The sequence below is a fragment of the Symphalangus syndactylus genome, chromosome 8, assembly GCF_028878055.3.
Source record: "Symphalangus syndactylus isolate Jambi chromosome 8, NHGRI_mSymSyn1-v2.1_pri, whole genome shotgun sequence".
In the NCBI taxonomy this organism is placed as follows: Eukaryota; Metazoa; Chordata; class Mammalia; order Primates; family Hylobatidae; genus Symphalangus; species Symphalangus syndactylus.
Genome location: NC_072430.2, coordinates 122,653,864 through 122,666,634, shown reverse-complemented (window position 1 = coordinate 122,666,634; position 12,771 = coordinate 122,653,864). Strand labels below are relative to the sequence as shown.

At 56.8% G+C, this 12,771-nt stretch overlaps 1 protein-coding gene across 2 annotated transcripts in view; it reads left to right on the top strand.

The window, feature by feature from the left end:
- Positions 1-4,431: 4,431 nt before the first annotated feature.
- TNS1 (tensin 1) overlaps positions 4,432-12,771 on the top strand; it is a 211,400-nt gene continuing 203,060 nt past the window's right edge. The window contains exon 1 of one of the 2 annotated variants that reach the window (XM_063645079.1): positions 4,432-4,735. In XM_063645079.1, the coding sequence (XP_063501149.1) occupies positions 4,640-4,735 (96 nt within the window). In that variant the 5' untranslated portion in view covers positions 4,432-4,639. Of the gene's footprint in view, positions 4,736-11,822; positions 11,979-12,771 lie in introns of those variants that run through there. The other variant, XM_063645080.1, reaches the window with a different exon arrangement.

Here is a 12,771-nt window from a genome sequence, read left to right as displayed (position 1 = left end):
GCATGAACACTGACAAGGGCCTCCGGGACTGGCATTCTGGTAGGGAAAGGGGTGAGACAAGGAAGAAGCCAGCAAATGTATCAACAAGAAACAGTTCTAAGTTTTAGGAAGAAATGGACATATTGATGTCACATAGATTCGAGGCTCAAAGCAACAGAAGGACTTTAATGGGGTGATCAGAGGAGGCCCAGGAGTCATTGACATGGAGTCCATATTAGATAGACTCCTGCAGAGTCCAGCTTTGCAAGAACCCGTATTCTGTTTTATGGAGAGAGGCTGGGTGTGAGTTCCGTGGCTTGTATATGGTTGGGCAGTTCACCCATGCATGCAGCTGGTGAAATCCATCCCTGGTGCTGGTGCTGAGGGGCCTGGGAACCTGCCTGGAAGGTGGTACCGGAGGGACAGCCCCTTGGGAATCATGGGAGGAATCTCTGTGACTGGGAGAGTGGTGAAACTCGATCTCTCCAGCGGGTGGGGGAGAGGCGGGCCTGCAGTGATGTTCCCATCTAATGGTGGAGAAAGGCTGGGGGGTCCCTGGGGAGTGGTCTCTGTGCATCTCTCTGTAGGTGTGAAAGCAAGAGCTGGAGTCTCCGATCAGATGCCCAAGTGATTTTCCCTAACAGGAGCTGCCTTTGTGCCCCTGCAGACAAAACCAGCCAGGGAAACTGTGGGCCTGAGGGCCTGTGACAGAGGGGGCTCTGTGCCTGCCCTGAGCCAGGTGGGCCCTCCTCCCATGACCTGCTCTCTTGTTTCCCCAACACCTGTGCTGGCTGCCTCTGGGAAGTTTCCCATTCTTTTCTTGCTTCTCTGGGGGAATAAAGGGCCCTCCTAGCCCAGATCCAGGGCAAACTTGGGGAGAAGGGCCCAGAGCAGACACTGTCTGCAAACATGGACTCTATCTCACCTGGCCACAGACTCTGGAGCCTCCTCCCTGGCCTGCACTCAGAATCCAGATCTCTGGTTGCATGGATATGGTGGGGTGTGGAGAAGTCATTCCTCCTCCTCCAACTCCTGGCCAGACCCCCAGTATAGCCCCCCTTGCCAGTCTGGACTCTGTGGCTGAGGAGAGGTGTGGGAGGGAGGACGAGCAGGGGTGCTAAGGCTTGGAGACAGGTCCGGGGTTTGTGGGGACAAGAAGTCCCCAGAGGATAGGTTAACCCAGGAGGATGGTGACCAGCTCTTCAAAAGTTGCACTGGGGAGGGAGAGGCAAGGAGCTGGGGGCCACTGTTGGACCTCCGCATGGGGGCTGCAGAGAGATCTCTTCATGTGATCTGGCGTCCGCATGGGGGCTGCAGAGAGATCTCTTCATGTGATCTGGCGTGAGGCCCCCAGGGCAGCCCAGAACCTGCCCAGGCTTCCCCGATCCCTCCCTACGGGGGATGCTTTGGCCTCTAACACATGCTTCCCTGGGTCTGAGCATCTGTGTCTGGTTCACTGTGGGGAGCTTTGCATCTCTGCTTAGGGACCTGGAGGGAAGATGGACTGAACACCTACCAGGTGCTGGATGCAGTTTCTTTCTTTTCTTTTCTTTTCTTTCTTTCTTTCTTTCTTTCTTTCTTTCTTTCTTTCTTTCTTTCTTTCTTTTTTTTTTTTTTTATGGAGTCTCACTCTGTCACCCAGGCTGGAGTGCGGTGGTGCAATCTTGGCTCACTGCAACCTCCGCCTCCTGGGTTCGAGAGATTCTCCTGCCTCAGTCTCCCAGGTAGCGGGGATTGCAGGTGCCTGCCACCATGCACGGCTAATTTTTTTTTTTTTTTTGTATTTTTACTAGTGACAGGGTTTCACCATGTTGGCTGGGCTGGTTTCAAACTCCTGACCTCAAGTGATCTGCCTGCCTCAGCCTCCCAAAGCGCCAGGATTACAAATGTGAGCCACCGTGCATGGCCAGATGCAGTTTCTGATGCTTTGAGTGTTTTGAGGGAGAAAAGGGGTCAAGACTGACAGAAGACCATTTGAGATTAGAACCCCCCACCCAACTCTCCCACTCCCATATGTGAATTTTGGTGAAAGAAGAAGCAAAGGGGGTCCTGGCTAGAACCTTCCAGGAGGTTCTGGTGTGGCTTCAGCGGGGTCTGGGGATCTTGCAGCTGTTATCCTTGGGATTCTGACCTCCCTTGGTGACGAAAACAGAACAGAGTACTTGTGGCAGTATGGTAATGACCTTCAGGTATTGAGGCACCTGGCATGAAGCTATATGAGATATGGGGGGCAGGGGGCCAGAGGTTGGAAATGGGAAGCTGGGATACCCTCCAGGCAGTGGCAGGCCTGGCTTCAGGTCCCTGTAAGCCTTGGACTCTCTCCTCTCTCTTTGGAGGGTCCTTGGCTTGAGGCACCTCATGCTGGGCAGTGGCTGGAAATGGACTCTGCCCTGCTGAGCTCAGTTCATCATTGGCTTCAGGCGGGGAAGCCTTGGATGCCATCATTGCTTCCTTCCCTTTCTACCGGCTCACTCTTCTTTCCTTCTGTTTGTTGAGTGTCTCTCACGCCCAAGTGCTGAGAAGGTTTTGATAATTTTCTTAAAAGTCATCTTGTCCTCCTCTCTTAATCTAGGCAGGGCCACACTTTAGCCAATATTGTCTGAATAACTTCCTCCTATTTTAGAAATTCCACAAGTGATTCCTTTGGATGAAACTTCATTCTACTTGCGATGCATTAAACCCCATTTCCTTCTGTCTCATGTCTTACCTATTTCCCTTTATCTATTTCCTCTGAGACGGGGTAGGGAAGCTATAGAGGTTGAAGGCCCCTGGAAGAGGAGGAAGGCCCCCTCTGCAGACTTGGAACAGGACTCAGCAGTGCTGGGGCTTCCCTAGACATTGTGGGCATGAACAAAGGCCCGGCCTGTTGGAGATGGGCTCACTTTAGTATGGGGATCACACTACCTCTCCTTCTACCTCCCTGATGCCCCCTCCAGCTTTTATCCAGAGCGTGTGTGGTGGTCGTTGGGTGATCCCCCTTGCTGGAGGGCTTGTTAGAGGATGAGGGCCCCTAATGTCTCTCTTTCCCCCCTCTCTATCCACTCCCCAGCAGGAACCTCTTCTTCCTTCTCCCTCCCTGGGGTCCTGCTAGTCTCCTCCAAATGCTGGACCCCACTGCCTTGTCTTGAGGTGGGGAGCTGCAATGCGGACGGGCAGGGCCTGAGGAATCTGTCGTGGGGGGCAGGCGGAGGACAGCTTGGGGGCAGGGGTGAGCTGGCTGAGAAACTTTCAGGGCCTCTGCCCACACAGTGGGAAAGGGACCCTGGCTGGTGCAGAAGAGGAAGGGGACAGGGAGGCAGCATCATCTGGAAAAATGGCCCTGAGATGGTGCTAGGGCAGCCCAGCCCCAGGGGAGTGGGGGAGGGGTCTGGCTGGGCTCCAGTGGCGCTTGCTGCGGAAGAGGCCCCCTGGCAGCTCCTCCACCCCTCTTTTCTCCCGGCTTGGCTGGCTGCCTGCTCTCCCACTTTCTCTGCAGCCACAGAACCCCGGGGAACGCTCATGGGTGCCCCTCCAGCTCTCCGCACTCTCTGCCTGCCTCTCTCTCCCTTTGTCTCCCTGTCTCTGTGCCTCTCTCCATCTCTCTCCAGAGTCCAGGACCTCTGCCTCCCCTCTTTTTCCTTCCCTCTCCCTAGTTCTAGGGTACTAATAGGATGACCTCACACAATATTCCTGAGAGGCCCCCATCCTGTGTTCAGCTGAGCACAGCAGAGGTAGGCAAGGGCAGGCAGAAGGGAGAAGATGGGAAGTGGAGGCCCTGAACCCAGAGCAGGCGGGTGCAGCTCCAGCCCTAGAGTGCTGGTCCAGCTCTCCTCTCTCCCAGGCAGGGTCCCTTCCAACCTGTGGGGGCTCTTTGGATGTGCTGAACGTCTGAGCGCCCTCACACTGAGTGGGCTAGAGAGAGAGATCCTGGCTGAGGAGTGTGTGGCCAGGGTCAGAGGTTGGAGGTGGGACTGGACAGCTGGTCCAGACTGTGCACAGAGTCCCCACGTGCACGCCTGGCACAGGGATGTGTCTACTTGGGTCATGGAAGCCGGAGGCCTCCGTTTAAGTTAATTACATTATGCCCTGGGGAGCAATATGGGAACTGGAGTGGGCTCTGGAGGGAATCCGCACTCACTCACACACGCAGGCTCACACCCTCACTGCAGCCAGGAGCACAATGCTGCCGCCGCCGCCCCGGCTCCCGCGGCTGCTGCTCCTTCCTCGCAGGTGGACGCCCGGCACCGGGCGCCGCCTCTGCCCGGTCCCCTCCCGCCTCCCGTGCGCGGCTCCCCGAACCTCAGAAGTTGCCGGGGTGCCGGCACCCGCCCCGCAGCGCGCCCAGGAAGCAGGAGGCGGAGGCTGTCACACAGCCAGGGGAGGAGAAAGCCGCGGAGGAAGAGTCCCCGAGGTGTAAGCCCCCTGCTGCCCGCGTCCCGTGGGGATTCCCCGGAGATGGAGCTCAGTCTGGGCCGGGCCGCGGGCCTCGCGTCCCGCTCCTCCTGCTAGAGGGGGCAGGACACGGGCTGCTCCTCCGGGACTGAGCCTCCGGGAGACCCGGGACAGGGTAAGGCAGGGCGCCCGCCTTCCTACCCCGCCCCAACCCCGGAACTCGGCGCCAGGAGTGGCGGGTCCACCTCTCCCGACCCTCCCGCCCCAGGCGCCCACTCTCGGGGTCAGCATGACTCGGCTGAGTTGGTGCTTCTCCTGCGTGATCCGATGGGGAAAGTACCTCTTCTCGTGCCTCCTGCCCCTGCGCTTCTGCCTCCGCAGCCAGGTAAATGCTCTCGGCCACACCTGGCCCCTTCCGACCCCCCCCCGCCCCCTCCCTCCCGGACGCTTCCCTCCCGCAGTCTCCTGGTCATTCGATCTGACTTACTACCCTCCACTCTGAGGGACCCTCCGTCTCGGCCATCGTCAGCCTGGTTCTCAGCAGAGTTTGGGACTCCGGGGGAGTCGCCACCCAGGTTGCTGGGATCCGGGAAGGGGAGTTACTGCCCCTCCCCCAGCGCACACTCCTGCGTGTCTTGGGCTTGGATCAGGAGTCTGAAGGATAGCACCGGAGTCTGCGGGAGGGCGGCGGATTTGGGGATACGGGGCAAAGTTCCTGGGGTTTTAAGCATCCCTCTCAAATTTCCGTGGGAAGGGAAGGTGGGTTCCTGGAAATGCCCCCTGCCCCCCAATCCCTAGAAGCCGCCAAGTTAAGGCAGCGAGGTAAGGAAGTGACATGAACACGGGAATGGGGTGGCTGGGGGATGGCAGGAGGGATTTCCCACTTATTCAGGAGGATGGAGGGACCAGGGAACTGGGCAGGGAGAGGATGGGGGCTGGGGCGCCAGGGAGGGAGCAGCGGCTGGGTTGGGGGCGGGAGCAGGGGTCTGGGGAACCTGCAATGCTGTGGGTGGGCGTGGCCTGGTTGAGCATCGGTCTCCCTGGGATTCTCCGAGAGGATCTTGACGTTGCCTTCAGCGTGTGTGTAACGTGTGTATGCGTGTGGGTGGGGGGAGTATAGACGTGAAGGTGGAGGTGGAGGTGGGGGCATAGCTACAAAGCAGGGAATTGGAAAAACTGTGCGTAACTTTAAATTCTCCCTGGAGGGCAAGGAGAACCCCAAGATCATGATCTAGAGCCCCCAGGACCCCAGGAGCCTCTAATGAGGGGAAGGATTCCAGGGACTGGAAGTCCTGGCTTTCTGACCCACTCTCTTGTGGCAGGGATGGTCCCCTGTCACAGGGGAGAGGGAAGTCCACCATTCTGGTTAAGAGTCCCAGCTATGGAGCCAGCCACTTGGGTTTGAATTCTGGCTCTACCAGCTGTAGACCTTGGGCTAGTTACAGTATCTGCCTGTATCTTGGTTTTCTCATCTGTAAAATGGGGTTAATGAAAATATCTACATCGTTGGAGTGTTGTGAGGATTAAATGAGGTAATGCATTTAAAGTGTTTAACTGTGCCTACTCCATAACAGGTGTTTGATAAAAAACAGGGATATTGTCATTGTTATTGTCTGCTTCCAGCAGGGATCTTGCAGACCATTAGGCAGGCCAGACTTGGAGTATGCAGGGATGGAGAGATTTCTCCCAGTATCCATGCTTGCCATCCAAATGCATGGGAAGGATGCTTCTGCTCCATTAGGAGCTTGGACTTTTAGCTCCTTCTCCCAGGTGCTACCTCTGAGCCTCAGTTTCCCTCTCTGCTGTTCCGCAGTGGGGAAAGGTGCCAGCAGGCTTCTGTTCCAGTTACCTAAGGTATGCTTTGAAATCTTCCAGCAAAATGCATTGTCCTCAGGGATTGGCTGAGAGGCAGGCCCTGCAGCTGCAGATCACAGGGCTGGAGCCCTGTCCACATTCCACTGGGTTCTGAGTTCAGATGCCATGGAGTCTGGATTTCTAGATTTGAGAAAAGGAGCCTGAAGTGGGAAATGGCCGGCCAGGACCAGGTCAGTTGGACCCCAGACTGCTTAGCAACACCCCCTCCCCATTTGCGGAGGTAGAGGATGATGGAACCACTTCACTCCACTCTGCTTTTCCTTCTGGGCCAGGATTTGAGCTGGCGGCTGGTGGTGGGGGGTAGATGAGCAGCTGCAGCTGCCTCCCTCCAGCCTTTGAGGGGCCTGAGTCAGGCAGGAAATTAGAGCTGGGGAAGAGATCAAGATTGTGGAGTAGAGCTCTGGGAAGGATCTTATTAAGCATTGTTGGGATTGGGCCCAGACATGTCCCCGCCCAGGGTGATGGGGAAGGGGCGGTAGGGGAAGGGGTGTGAGTGAGGCTCCTTCTCGTGTCAGCTGGGGATACTGAGGCTCACGCAGGGCCTGGTTGGAGCTCTGTCTTCTCTGTCAGAGAGCACCCACATTTCTGCAGTGCAAGAGAGTGACCTCAATCTGGTACTAGAGGAGTGCTGGATGTGGAGGCTGAGGGCAGGGCCTCCCCCACCCCATGTGGTGCCTTGGTGGGCATTAGAATGTAGTGCCCCATGCTCTGGGCTGATGCATCTCATGCCAGGGCTTGGTGGGTGGGGCATGGATGGGACTTGAGCCCCCACTCATGCACCCTCTGCTAGAGGTCTGGGCACCCAGGACTCAGAGGCCGAGGTGTATGAGGGTGAGAGGTAGGGTGAGGCAGCATGGCTTACCTAAGGGAGGCCCTGGGGGCATCAGGGGACAGACCCTGACTGCACCCAGATCTCTGTTCATTGACTCTTCTGGAGCCACTAGGGAGCCAGTTGGTCTCATCCTGACCCAGGTAGTAGCACTATCCTTAGCTCTCCACTCTCTCTTGCCAAGCAAGACCTGGCTGAACCCCTCCCTGCAGCCTCAGCGTCAGCCCTTAGGTGAGTGGAGAGAACAGTTAACATGTCACCACAACATGGAAGCATAGCCCCTAGTCCTGGGGTGACTGTATTGCTGTAAGAAAATTCTCCATCCATGGGAGACATGGAATCAGATGCCCTGAGCTCCATTTTCACACATCATACTAGCTGTGTGATTCTGAGCTGGTTGCTGAACCTCTATGTGCCTCAGTTTCTGCATTTATAAAATGAGGGTTAGTAGGAGCCTTCAAGACAATGCAGCAGGCCAAGTGCCTAGTTAATTGGTATTAATCTTTCCTGGGGAGGGGGGAGAGTATCAGAATCTGAGGGGCTGAGAGGGTGGAGGTCCAGGAGCTGAGTGCTTTGGTGTAGATTCCTGGGTCTCATGCTGTTGGGATCTTTACCTGAACACTGGTGGAGAACCCCATTGCCAGGTCTGCCCCTACCTGTTGGATGTGGGCCCCTCAGGATGGTCTGGGAGGAAGGCTGCAGTGTGAGTGGCCCCATTGTGAGAGGTGGCAGGCTGCAGGGTTTAGGGAAAAAATCCAGGGTCTGGGAACCAAGAGACTGGATCTCTGCTTTTTATGGGCTCTGTGACCTCTGATGAGTCACCCCACCTTTCTTGACGCAGTGTGGCTGTCTGTTAAGCAAGCAGGATGGATTAGGCTAGAGGTGTCCTGAGACTAACCTTCCTGGCAAACACATTCGCTTGGACCTTCAGAGTGGTTTTTTTTAAGCCAACACTTTCAAATTTGTATTTTTTCAATTTTGTAAAAATATTTTATATAAAATATGGAGTTGGGGGTTCTGTGGCAGATCAAAAGATGTGGAGATGTGGGCTTCTGTTGCTGCATGCTGTAGTGGGGAACCAAGGAGTGGGCGTCCCCCTCATCTGGGGCCTGCCCTCACCAGGCCCTTGTGACCCCTTGCCCTCTCCCCTTATTGAACTTCTAGGTGACCCCCAAAGGCTGTTACTGTGACCCCTGGGCAGCTGAGCTTGAAGGCCTTTCCAGCTTTAAAATGCTCTGTTACCTTCAGATGCTGTGACCAGTGGTGACAAAGGAAAGGCTTAACACCCTGGTAGGAGAAGGGTGGACATCAGTAAGAATATTTTGATGGACAAGAGTGAAAGGACAGGAAGAGTGAATTGGATGGGGCTGGGGCCTTGGCCTAGGAAACTCGTGTCATCACAGAAGGTGGAGCTGGAAGGGACCTTGGAGGCCATCAGCCTGATTATTCTACAGGTAAAGGAAACTGAGGCCCAGGGAGGGGCCTGCCAGGCTCAGGCTCTAAGGCCATTAGCTCATGCCTGCCCACACTCACCCTTCCTTCTGCCTTGGCTCCACCCTCCTCCAGCCCCAGGGCCAGCACCACAGTCCACAGACCTGACTCTGTTTCTTCAGCTGGCTGCTGAGCAGGGGGCCGGAGGGAGGAGCGGAGGGAGGTCTCTGCATGCAGCGGGAAGGCAGAAATGGCGGGGAGGGCACAGGATTGGGGCTGGCTTCTGAGGCTTCTGGGATGCCAGTGTAGAGCCCCAGCCAGTCCTCCAGTGTGTACTCCATGTCTGCTGTGTGTGAGACAGGGGTCTGGGCACAGGGTGGGGATCCCAAGATGAATGAAACCATCCGGGCCTGCGGAGAGTCTGCAGCTGGCTAGAGCTTGGCAGTGGGGCATTGGCAGCAGGCAGAGGTGGCTGCAGATAAGGTGGCACTGAAAGCGTGGGTAAAGGTGTACAGGCAGGGCTGCCTGAGGCCCTTTTGAGGGGAAAAGAAGGAAGGTTTGGGAACGAGGCAATGAATGCTTACAGTAGGAAAATATGTTAGGACCCATTGACTGATTGATTGAGTGATTGAGTCATTCTTCAACCATGTCTGGTGGCTGCTGTATGCCAGGCTCTGGGGATACAAAACACAGGACACGTCCTTGCCCATGTGTGGGTTGGGGTGGAGACACCAGGCCGTGAAGGAGGAATAAAGGCTGACAAGCCTGGAACAGGGTCATTACGCACAGTTAGAGACACCTCAGTTGGCAGAGTTTAACATTCAACAGGGAAAACGGTGGTTAATTAGCAGGAAGGACATCCTGATGATGAGCGGTTAATATACAGGAGAGACCCCACAGGCTTGGAGAAGAGGGATGGGGGTATTCTGGAGGGAGGGTTTCTCCAAGGGAACCCCCAGAACTAGGGTCCCCCACTTCCATTCACAGTCCTAGCTGAGGAGCCTGGGGAGGCAGCAGGGCCTCCTGGGGCTGCATAGGAGGCCAGACAAGTTGGTGTCACTGTGACTTGGTTTTTGGTTTGATTTTCCAGCATTTCTGGGAAGCCCCAAGGTGATTTCTCAGAACTCCAGAGAAAGCTGCCTGGAGGCGTCTTCAGTGACGTCAGCAGTGAAGGGCTGTGGGAGCAGGCAGCGGGGAGCTGGGTGTTAGTGGGCACTGGGATGTCAGAGCTTAGCTGGCTGAACCCTTGAACTTGTCAGGGGACAAGGGCAGCCTGGCAGAGCTGGTGATAGTGGCTGAGGAGGGGCTCAGGGGCTCTCAGAGAGGCCTTCTGAAGACCACTCCCCTTTGCTTGCCTGGTGCTCCAGCCAGGGGAGACGGGAAGGTTTGCAGAAGTTTCTGTCTATGGACATCCCCAGCAGTGACTGCAGGGCCAACTGCATGTGGAACACTGGTTCATTTCAGTGTTGGCTAAAATGTCAGTGAAGCCCCAATAGGCTTAGATTAGGGGGTCCAGAGGGGCATTGTGATCCTGGCAGGGAAGGACGCTAGAGGCAGGATCTTTCCCAGCCCCAGAGCTCTGGAGGACTTGGAGAATTATGGAGAGGGGACCCTGACTCCTCTACCAGAACAAAGACTCTTCACTCAGGTACCTGCTTTAGGAAGGGCTGGAAATTGACACTTCACTTCAGTGTCCTCCCCTGACTTCTCAGAACCACCAAACAATAGATGGTTAGTCCCTGGTGCTGTGGACAACCTGTGTATCTGAATACTGCAGTCTTTTTTTCAGATGAAGAGTCAGTGTTTCCCCTTCATTCTGGGGTTTCCCAGGTAGATGTCTTGGGTGGTCCCTGGGCTGGGAGTTGGCACAAGTGGCTGGGCAGGTCCCTGTGAAAGAGGAGGCCGGTAGTTGCACGGTATGTGGTGCTGACGGAGAGCAGCATGGCATGGCCTTGGGTGAGTGGAGGCGGGAGGCAGGGGATGTGTAACCCTTTGTGCATGTGGCCCCGGGACACGTATAGCACAGTGTGCATAGGACGCCAGGCAAGAGAACTTTTCTTGCTAAGTGACTCAGTCTAGGAACGAGGTCTCCAAGTGCCTACTCTGGGCAGGCTCTTGTGTGTTGACGTGAGTTGGACTGTGTCCTTGTGTGTGTGTGTGTCCATAGGAGGGTGTGGGGCTGAGCCCTCCCTCCTTCTGGACAGCTCCAAAGAGCAGAGCGGGTGATTCACTGGCCTGAACCCACCCTCAGTTGGTCCAGCCAAGGCCAGAGCTCAAAGAGGAAGGGTTTTTTTTGGAGGGGAGCGTCGTGGTTCCAGACAATGAGGGCCTGGGGCAGACTTTGCTGGATTCCCCCTTAGTGCTCCCTGGGAATACTTTTGGGTTCTGACCCAGCCTCCTTTCCACCCTCTAGACCCCCAACAATTGTCCCTGGGCAGAGGTGGGGGCGAGGGGAGGGGAGGGCTGGTGGGCAGGGGACACTGTGGGGAAGAAATAGGCCTGTGGAATGGTGGGAGGGGAGAACTGGGCCCAGGGAGGGGGAGAGGGGAGGAGGGGGAGGAAGTGGGGAAATGCAAACCAAATGTTGGCCCCGGGTACAGTCAAGAAAAACACACTCTCGCGGGAGCCTGGAGCGGGGCTCCCTTTCAGAAGGGCAGGAAGGGCTGGGACAGATGTTTGCAGGAAAGAAAGAAAGAAGGGGGAAAAAAAAGAAATAGGAAAAAAATTGGAATGAAACCCACAGCCTGGGGGCAGGGCCATTCTTCCCCAGTCTCAGGCCCGATTTCTTCTGTGTTAAGGCCTGTCCTGGGCTCTGAGCTTGGCGCGTGGGCACCAGAGTCTGTCCCAGTCTGTGTGTGCAAATGCATGTGTGTTCCGAGGAGGCCAGGAAGGCAGGCACGGGTACTCAGAGAAGGGGAGGGGCCAAGGCACCCTGAGTGTGCCTACTGTGCGGGCCTGGGGCTGTCTGTTCATCCATCAGTGGTCTGGAGGGTTCCAGGAGTGAAGGCCCCCAGGCTGGTTTGCCGGGGGGGGGGTCTGCAGTGAGGAGGGAGGACTCCAGGCCCACCAGCACCAGATCAGAGAAGACTTAGGAGCCTTGGTGGCACACAGGGGTTGTGTGTCCTGGGGTGGGGGCGTGGCTTGGGGGTCCCTGCCTCTGGTAGCTGTCCCTTTTCCCTGTCCCCTTTATACCCCTTGCAAAGCAGGGCTCCTGACCCTCAAGGCCACCGGTGGAGCCTGGGAGGAGGGAGGAGAGAGGAGGCTGGGACGAGGGGGTGGAGTGGGGGGAGGAGGAGGAGGGAGGGTGAGCTGGAGGCAGCAGGGCGAGAGGCCCGGCAGATGCTGGCGGAGCCGGAGCAGCCGCAGACTCAGAGAGCCCTTCTGCCAGCGCCGCGGGGACTCTAGCTTCAGGGGCTCTTCGCAGGCCCTGGGCGTGCCCCAGGGACGGGACCCGGCAAAGATGACGTGGATCTGTCTGTCCTGCATGCTCTGGGTAGGTCTGGCTGCTTTAGCTGCAACGTTACTCTTCCTCAAACCCCCTGCCCCCCACCGGTCCCGCCGCCTTATCCTTTCGCTGAGAGCCCGGGGTCGGGGGTGTCAGTCTTGAAGGAGGGGCCTTTCGGTCTCTGACCTACAGAAGGACAGACTGACTTAAGCAACCCTCAGCCGGAAGACTTTCCCCACCAACAGGGCCCAGGTCCAGGGTCCCGGGTCAGTACAGCCTCTGCCCCACCCCCCTCCCCGCCCCCCAATGGAGTCCCAGAGCTGTAAGTAGAAGGAGGCCACTGAGAAGTTTGCTTCTCTTTAGAGCCTTTCCTCCCGACTTGCATCCTACAATGGGGTGAAAATTCTTCACCCCTCCTCAGTTGCTGAGGAGGAGGCAGTGGTGGGGCTGGGGAGCAGAGAATAGTAGCCCCGAATATTAAGTCTGGAAGAGCTGGGCTGGGGGAGAATTCTCAGATTCCATCCCTTTTATTCCTGCTACACCCAGCTTCCACCCACTGCCATCCCTTCCTCCGCAGCCCTCTCCTGCTACCAAGACCTCCCCATCCTGGAGGAGGGAGCCATGGCCCGCTCTTCCCCCTTTCTCTCTTGGCTCCAGGTTCAGGGAGGTGGGTTTCAGGATGGGGATGCCTAGGGGGCCAGCAGAGAGGCCTGGGGGCCACGTGGTGAAGGTTAAAAGTCTTAAGGCCAGACCTGGGCTGAGGCTCCTGGGAAAAGGGGGATGGGAGAGGGCTGCCTGCTGCAAAAGGGCTGGGGGTCAGAGGAGGAGAGGACCCCTTCCT